General features: G+C 42.5%; 1 protein-coding gene across 1 annotated transcript in view; it reads right to left on the bottom strand.

Annotated features, from left to right (window-relative positions):
• trps1 (trichorhinophalangeal syndrome I) overlaps nucleotides 1-23294 on the bottom strand; it is a 191116-nt gene that overhangs the window by 14010 nt on the left and 153812 nt on the right. The window contains exon 6 of the mRNA XM_038965811.1: nucleotides 11005-11127. Coding sequence (XP_038821739.1) covers nucleotides 11005-11127 — 123 coding nt within the window. The remainder of the gene's footprint in view (nucleotides 1-11004; nucleotides 11128-23294) is intronic.

Genomic DNA, 23294 nt, shown 5'->3' with positions numbered 1-23294 from the left:
GTGTGTCTCTTTGTCTCTCTGTGTCTCTCTCTCTCTCTCTGTGTGTCTCTCTCTCTCTCTCTCTTTGTCTCTCTCTCTCTCTCTCTCTCTCTCTGTCTCTCTCTCTCTCTCTCTCTCTCTCTGTGTCTCTCTGACTCTCGCTGTGTGTCTGTGTCTGTCTGTCTGTCTGTGTGTGTGTCTTCTCTCTCTCTCTCTCTCTCTCTCTCTCTCTCTCTCTCTCTCTCTCTCTCTCTCTCTCTCTCTCTCTGTGTGTCTTTGTCTCAATTCGTCTCTCTATGTGTGTCTCTCTCGCAATTAAATTAAATTGAATGATGGCACGATGTAACAATATACATATTGCCAAAGCAACTTTGGAGATTTACAATATTAACATCATTGAAATAGTAATAATCAATATTGTCAACGGGACAACTGCAACAACAATAATCAAGGGTGAAAATAACCATACAATGAACAATAACAATAACAATGGCATAGAGGACATTTGCAGGTTGGTTGGTTTATCAATCACTGTCCCTCATCTTATGGCAGGCAGCAATGTAGGTATTTCAATTTGAATGAGTTTTTAATGGCGTAGAATGCCCTGTGTGCTTTCTCTCGCAGATCATTCACTGCTTCATTAAGGCGTCCAGAGCTTATTTTTAAACCTAAGTAATTGTAGTGTGTGCAGTACTCTATATATTTTTGTACCAATTGAGAACTTTGGTCTAATTCCCTGAGATCTGGATCTTCTCTGGAAAATCATATTTTTTTTGTATTTTTGGGGTTTACTACCAGGGCCCAGGTCTCTCTCTCTCATTTTTCTGCAGAGATCCAAGTCTAGTAAAAGTTCAGGACATGTTTAGCCAACAGATTGACAGTGTAATGCCATAGACAAAGGAAGGTGGGTGGAAGACGCAGACAGAAGAAAGGTCATCTTCATTCTGCCACCATCTTGACCTTTTATTTGACTTTCTACAATAGCTCATAATTACCTCTCTTACAGGATGTTCCATCTAAAACAACCCTTCACCTGCTCACTTGTTGCATCATGCATCTATTTCCACACGGTTGCTGTTTCTGTTTAGAGCGTTAGGTCGGTGGTCCCCTGCTGTGGTGAACCGGAGCCTGTGTCATGCATAAGACATCTCTCCCTGGCATCATCTACCGTACACAAAGGCCTACACAATACAAAAGCCTTGGTATTTCCAGACTCCATAAGTGGATAAGTGATTAACCTTTAATGTAGCTACCTTTCTCATTGTGATATGAATACCGTCTATGTTGCCTCGCTCCTCACAAAGCTAGTGCTTTCATCGTTGTCTGCGTCCCAAATGGCACCCTATTTCTTATATAGTGCCCTACTGTTGACCAGGGCACATAGAGAGCCCCATAAGGCTTTGGTCAACAGTAGTGCACTACGTAGATAATAAGGTACTGTGCGTCTCCGTTGTCAGCAGCAGAACTTTTCAGAACAGTTCAGGAGACCTTTTGGAGTATGCCATTCATTGTTTTCTGTCGGCGTGATGGACGGAGGAGTGCACTTTGGCAACTGTAAACAGAGACTCTTCAGACAGAACAAAGTAATGCTGCTACTTCGTTGAGTTTTTACATCTGTAAAGACAGAGACAGACTGTTCAGACAGAACAAAAGTAATGCTGCTACTCACACATACAGTAGGTCCTACGCTCCTCACTGCCTGTCAGGTGCTATTATGTTCTAAGAGTCCAGACATAAATTACAGGCCCACTACAGCACCGGTTTATGAGGTGCTATTATGAAATGATTTCTGTACAGCATATAAATGTTTTACTCAAAACTATATAAAAACTACTGGAAAATCCACTGCCAAGATGTGAAAGACAGGGATTGGCCGGGTAGATGAACATGCCTGCATATGAAAACGTCATCATCCCTGATTAATTGAGGACCTCCTAAAAGACAAGCGATGTAACGTTATGTTAAACAATGCCCTCTCTACACAAAGGGTTCTACATGGAACCCAAAAGAGTTCTACCTTGGACCAAAAACGGTTCTCCTACGAGGACAGCCGAAAACCCCTTTTGGAACCCTTTTTTTCTAAGAGTATTCTGCTGAACATCGGGGTCGTTTCCGGTGAGGATAGAACGAACAAGATACCATAACTCAGCCCCCACTGAGAGGAGCGGAGGAACAAAGAAACTCACGAAAACAGACAATCTGGACTCAGAGTGAGTGTTGCGCAAAATGATGGGGAACTCCCCAAGACATTTATTAGAATCCTCCCCAAGACATTTATTAGAATCCTCTCCAAGTCATTTATTAGAATCCTCCCCAAGACATTTATTAGAATCCTCTCCTCTCCAATACATTTATTAGAATCCTCTCCAAGTCATTTATTAGAATCCTCTCCAAGACATTTATTAGAATCCTCCCCAAGACATTTATTAGAATCCTCTCCTCTCCAAGTCATTTATTAGAATCCTCTCCAAGACATTTATTAGAATCCTCTCCTCTCCAAGACATTTATTAGAATCCTCTCCAAGACATTTATTAGAATCCTCTCCAAGTCATTTATTAGAATCCTCCCCAAGACATTTATTAGAATCCTCTCCTCTCCAAGACATGTATTAGAATCCTCTCCAAGTAATTTATTAGAATCCTCTCCTCTCCAAGACATTTATTAGAATCCTCTCCAAGTCAGTTATTAGAATCCTCTCCAAGACATTTATTAGAATCCTCTCCTCTCCAAGACATTTATTAGAATCCTCTCCAAGTCAGTTATTAGAATCCTCTCCAAGACATTTATTAGAATCCTCTCCAAGACATTTATTAGAATCCTCTCCAAGACATTTATTAGAATCCTCTCCTCTCCAAGTCATTCATCAGATTCCTCTCCAAGTCATTTATTAGAAACCTCTCCAAGACATTTATTAGAATCCTCTCCAAGTCATTTATTAGAATCCTCTCCAAGTCATTTATTAGAATCCTCTCCAATACATTTATTAGAATCCTCCCCAAGACATTTATTAGAATCCTCTCCAAGACATTTATTAGAATCCTCCCCAAGATATTTATTAGAATCCTCTCCATGTCATTTATTAGAATCCTCTCCAATACATTTATTAGAATCCTCTCCAAGTAATTTATTAGAATCCTCTCCAAGTCATTTATTAGAATCCTCTCCAAGTAATTTATTAGAATCCTCTCCAAGTCATTTATTAGAATCCTCTCCAAGTCATTTATTAGAATCCTCTCCTCTCCAAGTCATTAATTAGAATCCTCTCCTCTCCAAGTCATTAACTAGAATCCTCTCCAAGTCATTTATTAGAATCCTCTCCAAGACATTTATTAGAATCCTCTCCTCTCCAAGTCATTAATTAGAATCCTCTCCAAGTAATTTATCTTCTTCACTGGCCATGGCAGAACTCTGACATTCCTGTCTTGCAGGAAATCACGCACAGAACGAGCAGTATGGCTGGTGGCATTGTCATGCTGGAGGGTCATGTCAGGATGAGCCTGCAGGAAGGGTACCACATGAGGGAGGAGGATGTTTTCCCTGTAACGCACAGCATTGAGATTGCCTGCAATGACAACAAGCTCAGACCGCTGATGCTGTGACACACCGCCCCAGACAATTGGGATATTCCTGGTGTATCTTGGGCAGTTGTTGTTGCCATCCTGTACCTGTCCCGCAGGTGTAATGTTAGGTTGTACTAATCGTGTGCAGGTGTTGTTAAACGTGGTCTGCCACTGCGAGGACGATCAGCTGTCCGCCCTGTTTCCCTGTAGCGCTGTCTTAGGCGAAACACAGTACGGACAGTGCAATTTATTGCCCTGGCCACATCTGCAGTCCTCATGCCTCCTTGCAGCATGTCTAAGGAACGTTCACACAGATGAGCAGGGACCCTGGGCATTTTTTTGGTGTGTTTTTCAGAGTCAGTAGAAAGGCCCCTTTAGTGTCCTAAGTCTTCATAACTGTTACCTTAATTGCCTACCGTCTGTAAGCTGTTAGTGTCTTAACGACCGTTCCACAGGTGCATGTTCATTAATTGTTTATAGTTCATTGAACAAGCATGGGAAACAGTGTTTAAACCCTTTACAATGAAGATCTGTGAAGTTATTTGGATTTTTATTAGTTATCTTTGAAAGACAGGGTCCTGAAAAAGGGATGTTTCTTTTTTTGCTGAGTTTAGCTAGGAGAAGTAACAACTAGCAACACATAACTAGAAGACATGCATGTCAAGAGGAGACCAGAGACCAGAGTCACAGATGAGCAGAGTATCAGTGAGTTGTATCCCCAATATATAGGGATTTATATAGGGAATAGGGTGCTATTGGGGATGCAGACTGAGTTAGAGTGGCGTCAACCACAGTCATTTCCAACATGTCTAATGGTGGATTGCTGTAACAACAACTTAATAGTGAATCATAAAAATAAGAAATTATGCTGGTGCACAAACATAATATATACAGATATCAGATCTTAATGTGAGCCAGTTTGCTACAGCAGGAAAATAATCCAGCAGGAACTGAAATATAATTTATTATGTGGATTATAATTAATGGACATTTTTGTAGGGAGGACAAATCAAGTCTGAAATCTCATAGTGGAAATTACAAACTTTAGAAGCCTTTTAAAATTCAAATACACTACAAGTTTGCAATTTCTGCTGTGCAATAAAATTGTCAGAAAGAAAATAGTGATCAAATTAAGATCTTACATCTGTATTGCTATATAATAAGCACTAATCTGTATCAGTTATAAGAACATTACGACACGTAAAGTTTTTCAATCAATCCATCAAAATGTATAATTTGCATGTGTTACTTAAACATAAGATACGATACACAGAGACACACAATCTTTCTTTTCACACAATCTTTCATAACACAAAACCCCAGCCGTGCCGAGCTACCTACAGGAAGTCTACAGTGAGTGAGGTTCTATCTAACGTAACAAGGGTCAGCAGAGTGTGTGATCTCTGGAAAAACTCTCTCCCTCTCTCTCTCGCAATTCAAGGGCTTTATTGTCATGGGAAACATATGTTAACATTGCCAAAGCAAGTGAGGTAGATAATAAATAAAAGTGAAATAAACAATAAAAATGAACAGTAAACATTACACTTACAGAGGTTCCAAAAGAACAAAGACATTTCAAATGTCATATTATGTACTTATACAGTATTGTAACGATGTGCTAATAGTTAAAGTACAAAAGGGAAAATAATAAACATGGGTTGTATTTACAATCCTGTTTGTTCTTCACTGGTTGCCCTTTTCTTGTGGCAACAGGTCACAAATCTTGCTGCTATGATGGAACACTGTGGTATTTCACCCAGTAGATATGGGAGTTTATCAAAATTGGGTTTGTTTTCTAATTCTTTGTGGATCTGTGTAATCTAAGGGAAATATGTGTCTCTAATTTGGTCATACATTTGGCAGGAGGTTAGGAAGTGCAGCTCATTTTCCACCTCATTTTGTGGGCAGTGTGCACATAACCATAACCTTCTCTTGAGAGCCAGGTCTGCCTTCGGTGGCCTTTCTCAATAGCAAGGCTATGCTCACTGAGTCTGTACATAGGTAAAGGCTTCCTTAAGTTTGAGTCATTCACAGTGGTCAGGTATTCTGCCACTGTGTACTCTCTGTTTAGGGCCAAATAGCATTCTAGTTTGCTCAGTTTTTAAAATTAATTATTTCCATCTCTCTCTCTCTGTGTCTATTTCTCTCTCTCTTTCTCTCTTTGACTGTGGTAGGCCTAGTCTGCTGGTCTGGAGCTGGTTTAGACCACCAGGTGGCCCTGCCAGTGAAAGGACCTCTTGTAACAGGGCTCTCTGGAGCCTGTCTCTCTCTTTCACCCTCCGTCTCTCTCCCTCTGTCAATTCTCTCTCTCTCTTTCTCTCTATTTCTCTCTCTCTCCATCTCTTTCACTGTGGTAGGCCTGGTTTGCTGGTCTGGAGCTGGTTTAGACCACCATGTGGCCTGGCCAGTGAAAGGGCTCTCTGAAGCTTGTCGCTCTCTCTCTGGCCCAGTCGACCACACCGACTCAGGGAGCCTCCTGTATAGATCCACCCGCCACCCAGGCAGTCGGCCCAGTCGCCTTCAGGCCGGGCAACACAGCCTAGAACACTGCACACTGGGCTTAAAAGGACTGGCGGACTCTGTGGACTCTACCCGAGTCATAACTGAATTACTGAGATTAAACATCAAAATGAGTGAAGTGCGCAGACAAAGGCCTTCTTGTTTCCGAGCGGTAATTCCTCACATGATGTCACATTTGCTTACCCATATGTTTGCCCAGACACTATTTAATTTCAAAGAGCATTGAGCAGTATGTCTTGGAAAGTTCCAGCCCATGGTGGTTTAATAAAATAATCTACAGCTTGTGTATTCAAAACCAAAAATGAACTCTAAAAGAAGTATAGATAGGACCAGTTGTAAAGTCCTTCAATGATTAAGTAAGTTGACTTATTTCAGAATAACATGATGAAGTCCGTAACACAATGGACATCTCTTCGGGAGAGAGAAACAAACTACACATTCAATCTAAAATATTGAGCCATCTCATCCTCAATTTCAAGTCCACAAAAAAGGGACTTTCCATCATTTTACTAAAATCAAACTCCCATTTCAATGACAAATTCCACTGAGCACAACCCCAAATGGATAGAGGCATATCTACTGTACATCATTATGATCCTTACGTTCCCATGTTACATTCCCATGATGCCTCTTTCTGCATCAGTGTCACCACAAGGTGAGGTCACAGCCTTTGAATGAGGGAATGTGCGAACGGATTAGGAGAGCGAGAGATAGAGAGATAGATAGCTAGAGATAGAGCGAGAGAGGAGAGAGCGAGCGAGCGAGGTCACAACCTTTGACTGAGGGAAAGAGTGAATGTAGGGAGAGAGAGAGAGAGAGAGAGAGGGAGAGACAGACAGACAGACAGACAGAGACAGACAGACAGACAGACATATAGATAGCTAGAGATAGCAAGAGAGAGAGAAAAGGAGAGAGAAGCGAGCGAGCAAGGTCACAGCCTTTGACTGAGTGAATGTGTGAACAGATGGGGGAGAGAGCGAGAGAGAGAGAGGAGAGAGAGCGGGACTGAGAGAGAGCGAGAGCACGAGGTCACAGCTTTTGACTAAGTGAATGGCCCCGTGTGGCTGAGTTGGTAGAGCATGGCACTTGCAACGCCAGGGTTGTGGGTTCGATTCCCACGGGGGACCAGTACAAAAAAAAAAAGTATGAATGTATGTACTTGTAAGTCGCTCTGGATAAGAGCGTCTGCTAAATGACTTAAATGTAAATGAATGTGTGAACAGATTGGGAGAGAGGGAGAGAGCGGGACTGAGAGAGAGCGAGAGCACGAGGTCACAGCTTTTGACTAAGTGAATGTGTGAACGGATTGGGAGAGAGGGAGAGAGAGAGAGGAGAGAGAGAGAGAGAGAGGAGAGAGAGAGAGAGGAGAGAGTAAAAACAATGTACTGAGCAAATGTCAAATTGGCTTTTTACCAAATTACCATACGACAGACAACGTATTCACCCTGCACACCCTAATTGCCTGAACAAACAAAGCAAAAGCAAAGTCTTCTCATGCTTTGTTGATTTCAAAAAAGCTTTTGACTCAATTTGGTATGAGAGTCTGCTTTACAAATTGATGGAAAAAACATATGACATTATAAAATCCATGTACACAAACAACAAGTGTGTGGTTAAAATTGGCAAAAAACACCTTTCTTTACACAGGGCTGTGGGTGAGACAGGGATGCAGCTTGAGCCCCACCCTCTTCAACATATACATCAACAAATTGGCGAGGGCACTAGAACAGTCTGCAGCACCCGGCCTCACCCTACTAGAATCTGAAGTCAAATGTCTACTGTTTGCTGATGATCTGGTGCTTCTGTCCCCAACCAAGGAGGGAATAGAGCAGCACCTAGATCTTCTGCACAGATTCTGTCAGACCTGGGCCCTGACAGTAAATCTCAGTAAGACAAAAATAACAGGGTTCCAAAAAAGGTCCAGTTGCCAGGAACACAAATTCCATCTAGACACCGTTGCCCTAGAGCACACAGAAAACTATACATACCTCGGCCTAAACATCAGCTCCACAGGTAACTTCCACAAAGCTGTGAAGGATCTGAGAGACAAGGCAAGAAGGATCTTCTACACCATCAAAAGGAACATAAAATTCAACATCCCAATTAGGATCTGGCTAAAAACACTTGAATCGGTTATAGAACCCATTGCCCTTTGTGGTAGTAATGTCTGGGGTCCGCTCACCAACCAAGAATTCACAAAATGGAACAAACACCAAAATAGTAATTCTACAAAAACATCCTCCGTGTACACCGTAAAACACCAACTAATGCATGCAGAGCAGTATTAGGAAGATACTCACAGATCCAGAAAAATAGTATTAGATTCATTCTCTGACCCTTTGATTGGGTGGACAACATGTCAGTTCATGCTGCAAAAGCTCTGATTGGCTGGAGGACGTCCTCCGGAAGTCATCATAATTACTGTGCAAGTCTATAGAAGGGGGCGAGAACCATGAGCCTCCTAGGTTTTGTATTGAAGTCAATGTACTCAGAGGAGGACAGAAAACAGCTCTCCACCAGCTACACCATGGTGCTACCCTACAAAGTGCTGTTGAGGCTACTGTAGACCTTCATCACAAAACAGTTTGATTTAATAATTTATTTGATGAAGTGAATATTTTTAGTATAGGTTTATCTAAAAAATACTTTTGTTGTTTCACTATATCTAAAAAAGAAAATGATATCACTGAGTAGAATGGTCCTCCTCTGAGGAGCCTTCACTGATAGACATATGATGGGTAAGCCTGCATATCTGTGAGAGGAGCATGTGTGAACTTTATGGGGGTTTCAGCTTTTAGGGGTTAGAGGGCACAGTGGACCCACTTATCCCATCCTCCCCCAGGCCCTGAGAGGCGCACCGGTCACCCAGGGAGGAAGTGGGGTGGACAGGGTGGAACAGCTACAGTGTCCTGCTAACACTTATCAAGGAATGGCGCCGGAGGGGATGGTTGCCGTTTTATGGGCTCCTAACCAATTGTGCTATTTTGTGAGTTTTTTTCCTAATTGTTTGTAACTTATTTTGTACATAAAGTTGATGCTACCGTCTCTTATGACCGAATAGAGCTTCTGGATATCAGAACAGCGATTACTCACCTCGAACACGACAAAGATTTTATCTTTAATGAGTCTGACAGGAAGGAGATAATGTTGCTCCCAGACAAGTCCCAAATCTCCACACACAAAGACGAGTACAAAGCCCCCCCCCAATTTGGCAAATCTGACAATAATTCTATCTTCCTGATTTCTGCTTACAAGCAGAAACTAAAGCAGGAAGTCTCAGTGACTCGCTCAATACGGAAGTGGTCAGATGACATGGATGCTACGCTATAGGACTGTTTAGCTATTACAGACTGGAATATGTTCCGGGATTCATCTAATGGCATTGAGGAGTATACCACCTCAGACACCGGCTTCATCAATAAGTCCATCGACGACGTAGTCCCCACAGTGACCGTACGTACATAACCCAACCAGAAACCATGGATTACAGGCAGCATCCGCACCGAGCTAAAGGCTAGAGCTGCCGCTTTCAAGGAGTGGGACACTAATCCAGACGCTTATAATAAATCCAGCTATGCCCTCAGACAAACCATCAAACAGGCAAAGCATCAATACAGGACTAAGATTGAATCATACTACACCGGCTCTGACGCTCGTCGGTGTGGCAGGGCTTGCGAACTACTACGGACTACAAAGTGAAACTCAGCCGCGAGCTGCCCAGTGACGGAAGCCTACCTCGCTTTGAGGCAAGCAACACTGAAGCATGCATGAGAGTACCAGCTGTTCCGGACGACTGTGTGATCCCGATCTCAGTAGCCAATGTGAGCAAGACCTTTAAAGAGGTCAACATTCACAAGGCCGCAGGGCCAGAAGGATTACCAGAAAGTGTACTCAGAGCATGCGCGGACCAACTGGCAAGTGTCTTCACTGACATTTACAACCTCTCTCTGACCGAGTCTGAAATACATACATGTTTCAAGCAGACCACTATAGTCCCTGTGACCAAGAAAGCGAAGGTAACCTGCCTAAATGATTACTGCCTTGTAGCACTCATGTCGGTAGCCATGAAGTGCTTTGAAAGTCTGGTCATGACTCACATCAACACAATCATCCCGGAAACCCTAGACCCACTCTAATTCGCATACCGCCCCAACAGATCCACAGATGACGCAATCTCAATCGCACTGCCCTTTCCCACCTGGACAAAAGGAACACCTATGTGAGAATGCTGTTCATTTACTACAGCTCAGCGTTCAACACCATAGTGCCCACAAAGCTCATTGCTCAGGTAAGGACCCTGGGACTAAACACCTCCAACTGCAACTGGATCCTAGAATTCTTGACGGGCCGCCCCCAGGTGTTAAGGATCGGCAACAACACATTTGCCACACTAATCCTCAACACGGGGGCCCCTCAGGGGTGCGTGCTTAGTCCCCACAAAGGTTTCTGTACCAAATATTAAGTTCTGCTTTTCTGATGTATCAAATACTTATGTCATGCAATAAAATGCAAATGAATTACTTAAAAATCATACAATGTGATTTTCTGGATTTTTGTTTTAGATTCCGTCTCTCACAGTTGAAGTGTACCTATGATAAAAATTACAGACCTCTACATGCTTTGTAAGTAGGAACACCTGCAAAATCGGCAGTGTATCAAATACTCCCCACTGTAGCCTCATTATTGTTATTTTATTAGTGTTATTTAATTTAACTTTAGTTGATTTATTTTCTTAAAACTGCATTGTTGGTTAAGGGCTTGTAAGGAAGCATTTCACGGTAAGGTCTACACCTGTCGATTTGATTTACTTAACCACCATTTTATTTTAGTGGTTGGGCTGGTGTGGTGTGGCAGGTTACTCCCCTCTCTCTGGCACATGCACACATACACATACTTAAACATACTCCCTCCTGGGTTTTTCCTAGCCCCCCCCCCCAGCCTTACCGAGTGGAGCTTCTGATAGAGGCCACACGCGTTGCACACATATCCCCCGTTGGCATTCTTCCTCCACAGAGAGGTCTTGGTGGTCAGACAGTTGGCGCAGAACACCCCCGAGCCTCGACGTCTCTGAAAACCAAATCAAAAGAGAGAGAGTGAGTAAGTGAGAAACGGGTAAACGGAAAGAGAGAAGAAAAAGGAGGAGAAAGAAGTCACACAAACGCACGCACACACACACACACACACACACACACACACACACACACACACACACACACACACACACACACACACACACACACACACACACACACACACACACACACACAAACACACACACACAGTACAATCAGAAGGTCAGTTTGGGCAGTGATTAATAGAACCCAGCTGATTCTCTCACTAATTAACTTTAGACTGATTAATGAGTCCAACCACTGGTTGTCTTTCACTAGACAGAGATCAGCCTTCATCGCCTGCATCACCATGACAAGCTGAGGACCAGACCTTTTTTTAGCAGCCTCATGTTGATTGTACAATCTTCATGTGTGCCATCGATTGCGTAGGAAGCCATTTTGAGGCTATTTTCTAAAATATTCACATTTGGAAACTGTTTCTAATATTTTCTCTTCGATAGTTTGAAAGTATTTTCTGTTTTACTCTCTCCTTAACCTAAATATTTTAAAAAGCCTATTAAATAACAAATGTGCTGATCCATAATGCAAGTACAGAAAACCAATAATGAATCATTGGGAGTGCATGACCTTATCAAGTGCAGAACATGGGAATTGAACAAGCGGTCCTGCCTTGCATGTGATCCGCAGCTACACTGGCATGATCTAGATTAGGGGGCCTGTAAAAGCCATTTGGCCTCATAGAATCAGTGACATTTATTTAACTTCAGGGAGCCATGTTCTACCTGCCAGAATAATACAATGCTCCTAATTCTCTTCCGATACATTTAGAACGGAAAGCTTTTCCGTGGACATAATTTTGGCTGGAAGGCCAGAGAGCTTTCTTGGCAGAGAAAGGGTACTTGATTCATCGGGTGTTTCACAATACATCAGTCAAACGTTCTGGTGAGTAGCCAGTTCCCTATAGGGTAATTTTCCCATCCAGATGAGAGCGCTATTGGATGGCCCTCTATGATCTTGCGTTTGCTGATGCCTGCTCACTCTAACGTTTGACATCAGACATTAATCATAGATACAAGGAAAATAAAAACAAGGGAAAAGGAATGAGCGGACGGTAGCACGGTCAAAATTACGGCAATCATTTAATGACATGGATAAATGTTTTTAGTGTGCTACCAGCAGGTGTAAAGTTGCTCTGTCAATTCACGCTCCGCACTGCTGCTTATGTTCCAATCGCCAGGAAGGCTGGGTAAAATAATGCTGTCATCCTGTCAGATTAAAACTGAAATCCCAAATGTAACATTTATTTCCCCCCCAGATGCAACATTCAGTATTCTTAAGTGTGAAAATACAATTAACATTTCAATCACAAATACTAAATGTAAGTCATAACTTAATCTAACATTTATATCTATCTAACAATTACAAATCATTACTTGTTAAAATGAAATACATGGTCCATTACTCTAAAATTTGAACGATTCTCTTAGTGGATTGCTTAGAAAATGTATAAAAATGACTAACAAAGAATGTGTTAACCTAGAGGGGTTGGGTTAAACGAGGAAGACACATTTCAGTTGAATACATTCAGTTGTACAACTGACTAGGTATCCCCCTTTCCTTCCTCCTTAATCTATGGTAAGGATCAATGCTTAGACTAGTACCACAGAAGAAAGCTGGAAGCCCCCCTGAACATGTTCTCAATCCCAAGGAGCTTTTATGTGGTTGCCACATGGTGGGAATGACAGGTGTGGTGTGATTGATTGATTTATTCTTTTCCTATTCTGTTCTAGTGTTACAAGCCAAACACGGTTCCCATCATCGTCTCTGTGTTTTCTCCCCCCACCCCCCAGGCTCAGGTCCCAAACCCTGAGACCCTCAGCCAAATGACTCACACGTGTTGCCTATAGTCACAGACACTTCCAACAGCTGGGGAGTGTAAATGTTTACAGGTTACACACAGCTCGAACTGATAGCAATCCTATTTCTCTTCCCGCAACATGCATCCCTTATCCCTCATCTCTGGACAAGTTGGGCTTGGAACAACATACAGCAGTTAAGACTTGTAGTGCATTGCAAACATACTTTTGGCCACCATATAAACACTAACCAGAGCCAATGCCAAAAAGTAAATACAATACAATGTGTGGTCTGTAGATACGTAGTAAATCACTCAGAGGCATGGTTATATACAATAATGTCTTCCAAGTGAAATAGTCTCGCTTCATTCAGTGATTGCGGCAGGCAGCGGTGGAGCTCGGTCCTAGGTGAACTGATGTGACATATTACAACGAGCGGAGCGCGGCTCAACCTGCAATTAATAACCAGCAACAGCGGCCTGCTGAACTGTAATCAATAGATCAGGCAACGAGATCTACTCAGTCAAATAGAGACACGTTATACATAAAAGATAGCAAGAGAAACTACAAGAGGCCTCTAACACCATGGACCATTCATTTACATGAAAACAAGCATGTAGGTATTTCAGAAGAGTATGAAGAACACTAAATACACAAGGAGTAATATGCATCTGATAGTTAGCGTATGTTGAACAAAAACTCTGATTCTGGTTGAGTTGAGCTTCCAGGGACCTCATTTATCAAAGGTGCGTGCACACAAAAAAATGACTCTGAACCTTGCGTGCTTCAGTTTTTCCTCCAAGGTTGGTATTTATAAATGTTTAACTTGACGGAAAAGTGTGCTTATCTCCGTGCAAATCTCAAACCATGTGTGAGCACAACTTCTAGAAGGTTGACCAACTGTATTGCAAGCAAATAGGCTTATTGTTCGTTTGGGGGAAATGGAAGGTGTTTGATGCACGGAAATTATAATAATGGCTAATAAAAACATAAAACTAATAAAAAAACAGATGCATTTGTCATTGGTAAGGAGATCACATAGCAGCATGTCGTCTAATATGTTTATTTTACTTTTATTATATAGGCCTAAATCATAATCATATAGCAGGACATGTCTCTCATTTTCTGACATAACTGGTTTAAATTGCTACACAACAAATAGTAGACTACCATTTACCAATCGCTCATTCAATAGTCGGCTACCGTTTACCCATCGCTCATTCAAAAGTAGACTACCATTTACCAATCACTTATTCAATAGCAGACTACCATTTACCAATCGCTCATTCAATAGTAGACTGCTGTTAACCAATCACTTATTCAATAGCAGACTACCATTTACCAATCGCTCATTCAATAATAGGCTACCATTTACCAATCGCTCATTCAATAGTAGACTACCATTTACCAATCGCTCATTCAATAGTAGACTACCATTTATCAATCGCTTATTCAATAGCAGACTACCATTTACCAATCACTTATTCAATAGCAGACTACCATTTATCAATCGCTCATTCAATAGTAGACTACCGTTAACCAATCACTCATTCAATAGTAGACTACCATTAACCAATGAAAATATGCAGATATGTTGTGTGCTACAGTTTGATAAATCCCAATAATAAATCCTAGAATCTTTGGTGGTGGAGGTGGAGGCGGTGGTGGTGGAGATGGTGGTGGTGGTGGTAGAGATGGTGGTGGTGGTGGAAATGAAGGTGGTGGTGATAGAGGAGGAGGTGGTGGAGGTGGTGGTAGAGGAGAAGGTGGTGGAGGTGGTGGTAGAGGAGGAGGTGGTAGAGGAGGAGGTGGTGGAGGTGGTGGTAGAAGAGGAGGTGGTGGTGGTGGTGGTAGAGGAGGAGGTGGTGGAGATGGTGGTGGTAGAGGAGGAGGTGGTGGAGATGGTGGTGGTGGTAGAGATGGTGGTGGTGGTGGAAATGAAGGTGGTGGTGATAGAGGAGGAGGTGGTGGAGGTGGTGGTAGAGGAGAAGGTGGTGGAGGTGGTGGTAGACGAGGAGGTGGTAGAGGAGGAGGTGGTGGAGGTGGTGGTAGAAGAGGAGGTGGTGGTGGTGGTGGTAGAGGAGGAGGTGGTGGAGATGGTGGTGGTAGAGGAGGAGGTGGTGGAGATGGTGGTGGTAGAGGAGGAGGTGGTGGTGGTAGAGGAGGAGGTGGTGGTGGTGGTGGTAGAGGAGGAGGTGGTGGAGGTGGTGGTGGTAGAGGAGGAGGTGGTGGAGATGGTGGTGGTGGTGGAGGAGGTGGTGGAGATGGTGGTGGTGGTGGTAGAGGAGGAGGTGGTGGAGGTGGTGGTGGTGGTGGTAGAGGAGGAGGTAGTGGAGTTGGTGGTGGTGGTGGTAGAGGAGGAGGTGGTGGAGATGGTGGTGGTGGTGGAGGAGGTGGTGGAGATGGTGGTGGTGGTGGTAGAGGAGGAGGTGGTGGAGGTGGTGGAGGAGGTGGTGGAGATGGTGGTGGTGGAGGAGGTGGTGGAGGTGGAAGTGAAGGTGGTGGTGGAGGTGGTGGAGATGGTGGTGGAGGAGGAGGTGGTGGAGGTGGAAGTGGAGGAGGTGGTGGTGGTGATGATAGTGAAGAGATGGTGGAGGCAGTCGTGGAGGTGGTCGTGGAGGTGATGGAGATAGTGGTGGTGGAGGTGCTGCTGCTGTGTGACTTTGCCATAGAAATATAATATACAGAACGGACCTCCCCATTCAAGTCAATAATGCCATAACGTCTAGACTGTCAGCCATTAAGTGTATCCATGAGTTCACCAGAGATTACATTTCTATGGACTTACTGTACCTGGGATTCAGCCTTTTGGGAAAACCATCCACCTCCAACCAAATATGACCTGACGCCAGCCTTCAACACGTATTCCGACAATACACTACAACACTTTGCCAGAACTTCTAGTGAATACATTTGACATTTTTTTACATTTTAGTCATTTAGCAGACGCTCTTATCCAGAGCGACTTACAGTAGAGTGCATACATTTTATTACATTTTACATACTGAGACAAGGATATCCCTACCGGCCAAACCCTCCCTAACCCGGACGACGCTATGCCAATTGTGCGTCGCCCCACGGACCTCCCGGTTGCGGCCGGCTGCGACAGAGCCTGGGCGCGAACCCAGCCCAGCCTGGGCGTGAACCCAGAGACTCTGGTGGCGCAGCATCGCAGCTGCACAGCATCGCAGCTAGCACTGCGATGCAGTGCCCTAGACCACTGCGCCACCCAGGAGGCGCAGTGAACTATCTGAGTTCCAAGTATGATATTCCCTGCACAGCAAACTGCAAGAAACTACATAGAAACACCAGAGCAATAATAAGCATGAACAGGTCATATTATTAGTCCACGGGCCAATGATAAATGACTCCTACAGCGTTCTGCACCGTCGCTACCGTAGGTGTTGCATGTGCATTCTGGGTCTGTGATTGATTATTAATGCCTTGTGTTCCATTGGCGTTCCTGGAGACGCCTCCCACTCATTCCATCCTCCCGGTGAGGGGAATGCTGGGTAATTAGGTATTGGGGCCTTAATGACATGTATTTATTTATTGGGTTTGTTCCCACCACACCAGGGCTTCCAGGTGGGTGAGGACTAAACACCCACCTGGGTGACAGCCTGTCATACTGCCCAACACTTCATCATGAGGTGACAGCCTGTCATACTGCCCAACACTTCATCATGAGGTGACAGCCTGTCATACTGCCCAACACTTCATCATGAGGTGACAGCCTGTCATACTGCCCAACACTTCATCATGAGGTGACAGCCTGTCATACTGCCCAACACTTCATCATGAGGTGACAGGAAGGATGGAACTTAATTTAATTTCAGTTCAATTAGAATCAAACGTACATTTCAGGTATTTAGCCAATAAGGGCTTGTAAGTAAGCATTTCACGGTAACCTGTTGTTTTAGGCGGATGTGACAAATACAACTTTATTTTATTTGATAGTAGCTGAGTAACAGCTACCATATGAAAGAATAATAATAAGTATTATTATAATTATAATAACACTAATAATAATAATAACAACAATAGTTATATGTGATATGTTATATCAAATATGACACTGTCCCTTTGCTAAACCCACTGCATTTCTCTTTCTTACTAGTCATTTTCCCATAACACTTTGCTCCTGAAACCTCATTTAAACTGGGTTAGAGTAAAGCAGATACAGCTTGGAGACTGTGTGCTCATAGGAATGCAGCACAGAGTACCACATAAGTGAGACTGATTGTTTGTTACGTTCCCCAGCAAGAAAACCAAATAGTGTCGCTCAAACAGAAGGGGGAACTAAAAAAAGAGTCACTGACCAACAACCAAAACGAAACAGGTGGGGATACTCGTGGGGGTTTCCACTGAAAAGCTGACTAGCAACAACAACTGGGACCTAAAAGACACCCACCATGAGCGCCCACCAAAGTTGCCCTAGAAGAGGCAAACAAAACAAAAACCCACACCAAACTTAAAGACGGGAAGCAAACCAAAAAGGTGGAGCAAAACTTAAATCAGATTAAGGACTCTCCATACTTACCAAGAAAACTGGAGCATTGGGCCAGCCACTCTTACATAGCACCTGGGCCAGCATTTGGCCAGCACGGTGCGCCCTACGTGCTAACAAGTTATACGTGCTAAAATCCAAAAACCAAAGCCTGTAACAGTGATGCTAATCACACAAGAGGCTGACATCTAAATAATTACTGATTACTGACAGGATTGTGGGAGGCAGAGAGAGAGAGAGAGAGAGAGAGAGAGAGAGAGAGAGAGAGAGAGAGAGAGAGAGAGAGAGAGAGAGAGAGAGAGAGAGAGAGAGAGAGAGAGAGAGAGAGAGAGAGAGAGAAAGAGAGAGATGTATAGAGAGAGAGAAAGAGAGAGAGCGGGAGAGACAGAGAGAGAAAAAGAGATGTAGAGAGAGAGAGAGAGAGAGAAATGTAGAGAGAGAGAAAGAGAGAGAGATGTATAGAAAGAGAGAGATAGATAGATAGATAGAGAGAGAGAGAGAGAGAGAGAGAGAGAGAGAGAGAGAGAGAGAGAGAGAGAGAGAGAGAGAGAGAGAGAGAGAGAGAAAGCATGTGGTCTAAAACAAGTGCTAATAGACAAAGCCCTTGAAAATAAATGGCATTTAATTCACTTAAGTAATATGCAGGAGCACTTCCATTACATAAACAATTATTTAATCAGCCACGGGGAAATTAGGTGAACCCCTAATGACAATTTCAATTTCTGAAATCCTGCGTCAACATTTTGGGCTTGGGTGCAAGCATCTTGTTGCCTTCGGCACACATCTGGTTATAATTCCAGACATACTGAACCATCAAGTCCTCTCTCACTAGGAGGTTATCCCGGGTTTACGGAAATCCAGTGTCTCTCTCTAAATTGCCGCCCTAATTGTATAATTCGGTTTGAGTTTAATAAATTAATTGTAATTTATTCCGAAAAGATTTACTCCTCAACATAATCTAAAAAGGGAATATTGGGATGTCAGAAGTCACAGTAATAAAAGCAGAACACTGGGAAAACACTTTTACAAGTTACTGCTAATACACTGATACACACTGATACACTGATACACTGATACACTGATACACTGACACACTGATGCACTGATACACTGATACACTGACACACTGATACACACTGATACACTGATACACTGACACACTGATACACTGACACACTGATACACTGATACACTGATACACTGATACACACTGATACACACTGATACACTGACACACTGATACACTGACACACTGATGCACTGATACACTGATACACTGATACACTGATACACTGACACACTGATGCACTGATACACTGATACACTGACACACTGATACACACTGATACACTGATACACACTGATACACTGATACACTGACACACTGATACACTGACACACTGATGCACTGATACACTGATACACTGACACACTGATACACACTGATACACTGATACACACTGATACACTGATACACTGACACACTGATACACTGACACAATAACACACTGATAACACAATAACACACTGATACACTGCTACACTGACACACTGATACACACTGATACACTGATACACTGACACACTAACACACTGATACACTGATTTATTTCAGCTTTTATTTATTTCATCACATTCCCAGTGGGTCAGAAGTTTACATATACTCAATTAGTATTTGGTAGCATTGCTATTAAATTGTTAAACTTGGGTCAAACGTTTTGGGTAGCCTCCTTGCTGCACACGCTTTTTCAGTTCTGCCCACAAATTTTCTATAGGATTGAGGTCAGGACTTTGTGATGGCCACTCCAATACCTTGACTTTGTTGTCCTTAAGCCATTTTGCCACAACTTTGGAAGTATGCCATTTGGAAGACCCATTTGCGACCAAGCTGTAACTTCCTGACTGATGTTTTGAGATGTTGCTTTAATATATCCACATCATTTTCATTTCTTCATGATGCCATCTGTTTTGTGAAGTGCACCAGTCCCTCCTGCAGCAAAGCACCCCCACAACATGATGCTGCCACCCCCGTGCTTCACGGTTGGGATGGTGTTCTTCGGCTTGCAAGCCTCCCCCTTTTTCCTCCAATTATAATGATGGTCATTATGGCCAAACAGTTCCATTTTTGTTTCATCAGACCAGAGGACATTTCTCCAAAAAGGACGATCTATGTTCCCATGTGCAGTTGAAAACTGTAGTTTGGCTTTTTTATGGCGGTTTTGGAGCAGTAGCTTCTTCCTTGCTGAGCGGCCTTTCAGGTTATGTCGATATAGGACTCGTTTTACTGTGGAAATAGATACTTTTGTACCTGTTTCCTCCAGCATCTTCACAAGGTCCTTTGCTGTTGTTCTGGGAATGATTTTTACTTTTCGCACAAAAGTACATTCATCTCTAGGAGACAGAACGCGTCTCCTTCCTGAGTGGTATGACGGCTGCGTGGTCCCATGGTGTTTATACTTGCGTACTATTGTTTGTACAGATGAACGTGGTACCTTCAGGCGTTTGGAAATTGCTCTCAAGGATGAACCAGACTTGTGAAGGTCTACAATTTATTTTTCTGAGGTCTTGGCTGATTTCATTTGATTTTCCCATGATGTCAAGCAAAGACGCACTGAGTTTGAAGGTAGGCCTTGAAATATATCCACAGGTACACCTCCGATTGACTCAAATGATGTCAATTAGCCTATCAGAAGTTTCTAAAGCCATGACATAATTTTCTGGAATTTTCCAAGCTGTTTAAAGGCACAGTCAACTTAGTGTATGTAAACTTCTGACCCACTGGAATTTTGATACAGTGAATTATAACTGAAAAACATGTTTTAATGACTCCAACATAAGTGTATGTAAACTTCCGACTTCAACTGTATCAAAGATTACTACAATTTTTTATTTCACCTTTACTTAACCAGGTAGGCCAGTTTAGAACAAGTTCTCATTTACAACTGCGACCTGGTCAAGATAAAGCAAAGCAGTGCGACACAAACAACAACACAGAGTTACACATGGGATAAACAAACGTACAGTCAATACAACAATAGAAACATCTATGTACAGTGTGTGTAAATGTAGAAGAGTAGGGAGGTAGGCAATAAATAGGCCATAGAGGCAAAATAATTACAATTTAGCATTAATACTGGAGTGATAGATGTGCAGATGATGATGTGCAAGTAGAGATACTGGGGTGCAAAAGAGCAAGAGGGTTATTAATAATATGGTGATGAGGTAGTTGGGTGTGCTATTTACAGATGGGCTGTGTACAGGTGCAGTGATCGGTAAGCTGCACCTTTTATAAACAGCAGCAGTACAATAGTAGCAGGGTACATTAAATTCATGTGAACCAGCAGGCCGTACAAAGAGACTAACACGAAAGCAGAGTCACTCTGGTTCAACATGACATAATGGACAGCTTATGTAAACCACTATAATCAATTCCTGAATGTGAACAATGCCCCGTTCTTCCATTTAGCCCTTTAAAAAAAAAAAAACTTTTCCCTTTCACCCTTTCACTTGTCTCAATGTATTCTGGGTCTCATCGTTATCTTCCTGTGATATGAAGGGTCCTTTTGACCGTCCAGTTCTGAGGATGGAGGACAGATCCTGGCAGGGTGACAGAGGAATGTTGTTGGTACCATGTCTCTAACGCCTAACTGTGTCACCTGTCATCTTGTCTCGCTGCCATCCCCTGTCACTCCTGTGTTGTGTGTGGCTGTCTGTGACACTCCAAAGACTGGGATATGTGGCAGAGGCACAACATAATCTCACCTAGGGGGACAATGGAAGTCAAAAAGACAATGGGGCCTTCCGCGAAAGGAGGTTGGGAATGCGATGACATCAATGCATTCTGAGTGAGCTGGGACCTAGAAATGTGTGACACAAAAGGACCAGTGATATAGGCCTCTGTCAGTCAGACTGGTAGGAGAAAGAGAAGGATGATTGGCCCAGTTCCTCCTCATTTATCTCTCTTGTTAAGCAGGTCTGCTCTCCTAGTATGGGTGGGATGTCTTAGCGCCGATTGTGTGTGGGATAGAGAATAACCTCTTGTGGACAGATCTACATAAACAGAACGGGTACCGTAGAATCTGTGGGGAAGGAATGGGATGCGTGGGACAATGAGCTGCAGTAGTTCCGGTGTTCGGGGTTTTTGTCACTGGTTATTTGGACAAATTACGATTTCGCAGGTGTGTAGCATCTTTCGAATTTTGGAAAGGGAGGGGACATTCCAGCCGCAACTTGCAAAGAGACAAGGTGGAGCTCCTCAGTCCGGTTCTGCTTTTCGCTTTAGCATCTCTTAATCCCTCCTCTTAACACCTCTTGGACATGTATGGACAAGCAGCTGACCAATTACATGAGACTTTAGTTCTGGGTTAACCGAGATTATACAGAGGATTATTCACTGCCTGAGGGGATAGGTATGTTTAGGGGTAGAGCAGGGAGAGGGAATGGGGAATGGAGTTTGGCTTCCTAATTGCTGGCCTCAATCGACTGAAAAATCTGCTTCGCAAATTCAGTAGTGAATTATTCAGACACTGTTGTAAATGCTATCATCTTCGTAGTTCTTATAACTAATAATAACTAATAATAACTAATAAATCCACAGCAAGGAGAGATGAGTATCTAAATTCATTTTTACATGGTTACATTTTGACATTGTTACATGGTTACATTTTGACATGGTTAGGTTTTGACATGGTTACATTTGACATGGTTACATTGTTAAGTGGTTACATTTTGACATGGTTACATTTGACATGGTTACATTGTTACATGGTTACATTTTGACATGGTTACATTGTTACATTTTGACATGGTTACATTTTGACACGGTTACATTTTGACATGGTTACATTGTTACATTTTGACATGGTTACATTTTGACACGGTTACATTTTGACATGGTTACATTGTTACATTTTGACATGGTTACATTTGACATGGTTACATTGTTACGTGGTTTCATTTTGACATGGTTTCATTTTGACGTGGTTACATGTTGATGTGGTTACATTTTGACATGGTTACATTTTGACATGGTTAGGTTTTGACATGGTAACATTTGACATGGTTACATTGTTAAGTGGTTACATTTTGACATGTTTACATTTGACATGGTTACATTGTTACATGGTTACATTTTGACATGGTTACATTGTTTCATTTTGACATGGTTACATTTTGACACGGTTACATTTTGACATGGTTACATTGTTACATTTTGACATGGTTACATTTGACATGGTTACATTGTTACGTGGTTTCATTTTGACATGGTTTCATTTTGACGTGGTTACATTTTGATGTGGTTTCATTTTGACATGGTTACATTGTTACATGGTTACATTTTGACATGGTTACATTGTTACATGGTTACATTTTGACATGGTTACATTTGACATGGTTACATTGTTACATGGTTACATTGTTACATGGTTACATTTTGACATGGTTACATTTGACATGGTTACATTGTTACATGGTTACATTTTGACATGGTTACATTGTTACATGGTTACATTTTGACATGGTTACATTTTGACATGGTTACATGGTTACATTGTTACATTGTTACATGGTTACATTTTGACATGGTTACATGGTTACATTGTTACATTTTAACATGGTTACATTTTGACATGGTTACATGATTACATTTTTACATGGTTACGTGGTTACATGGTTAAATGGTTACATTGTTAAATGGTTACATGGTTACATTTGTACAGTGTTACATTGTAACATTTTGACATGGTTACATTTTGACATTGTTACATTGTAACATTTTGACATGGTTACATTTTGACA

The sequence above is a fragment of the Salvelinus namaycush genome, chromosome 27 (genome assembly GCF_016432855.1).
Source record: "Salvelinus namaycush isolate Seneca chromosome 27, SaNama_1.0, whole genome shotgun sequence".
Lineage (NCBI taxonomy): Eukaryota > Metazoa > Chordata > Actinopteri > Salmoniformes > Salmonidae > Salvelinus > Salvelinus namaycush.
Note: the sequence above shows the minus strand (reverse complement) of the source record. Positions and strands in the feature narration are given on the sequence as shown.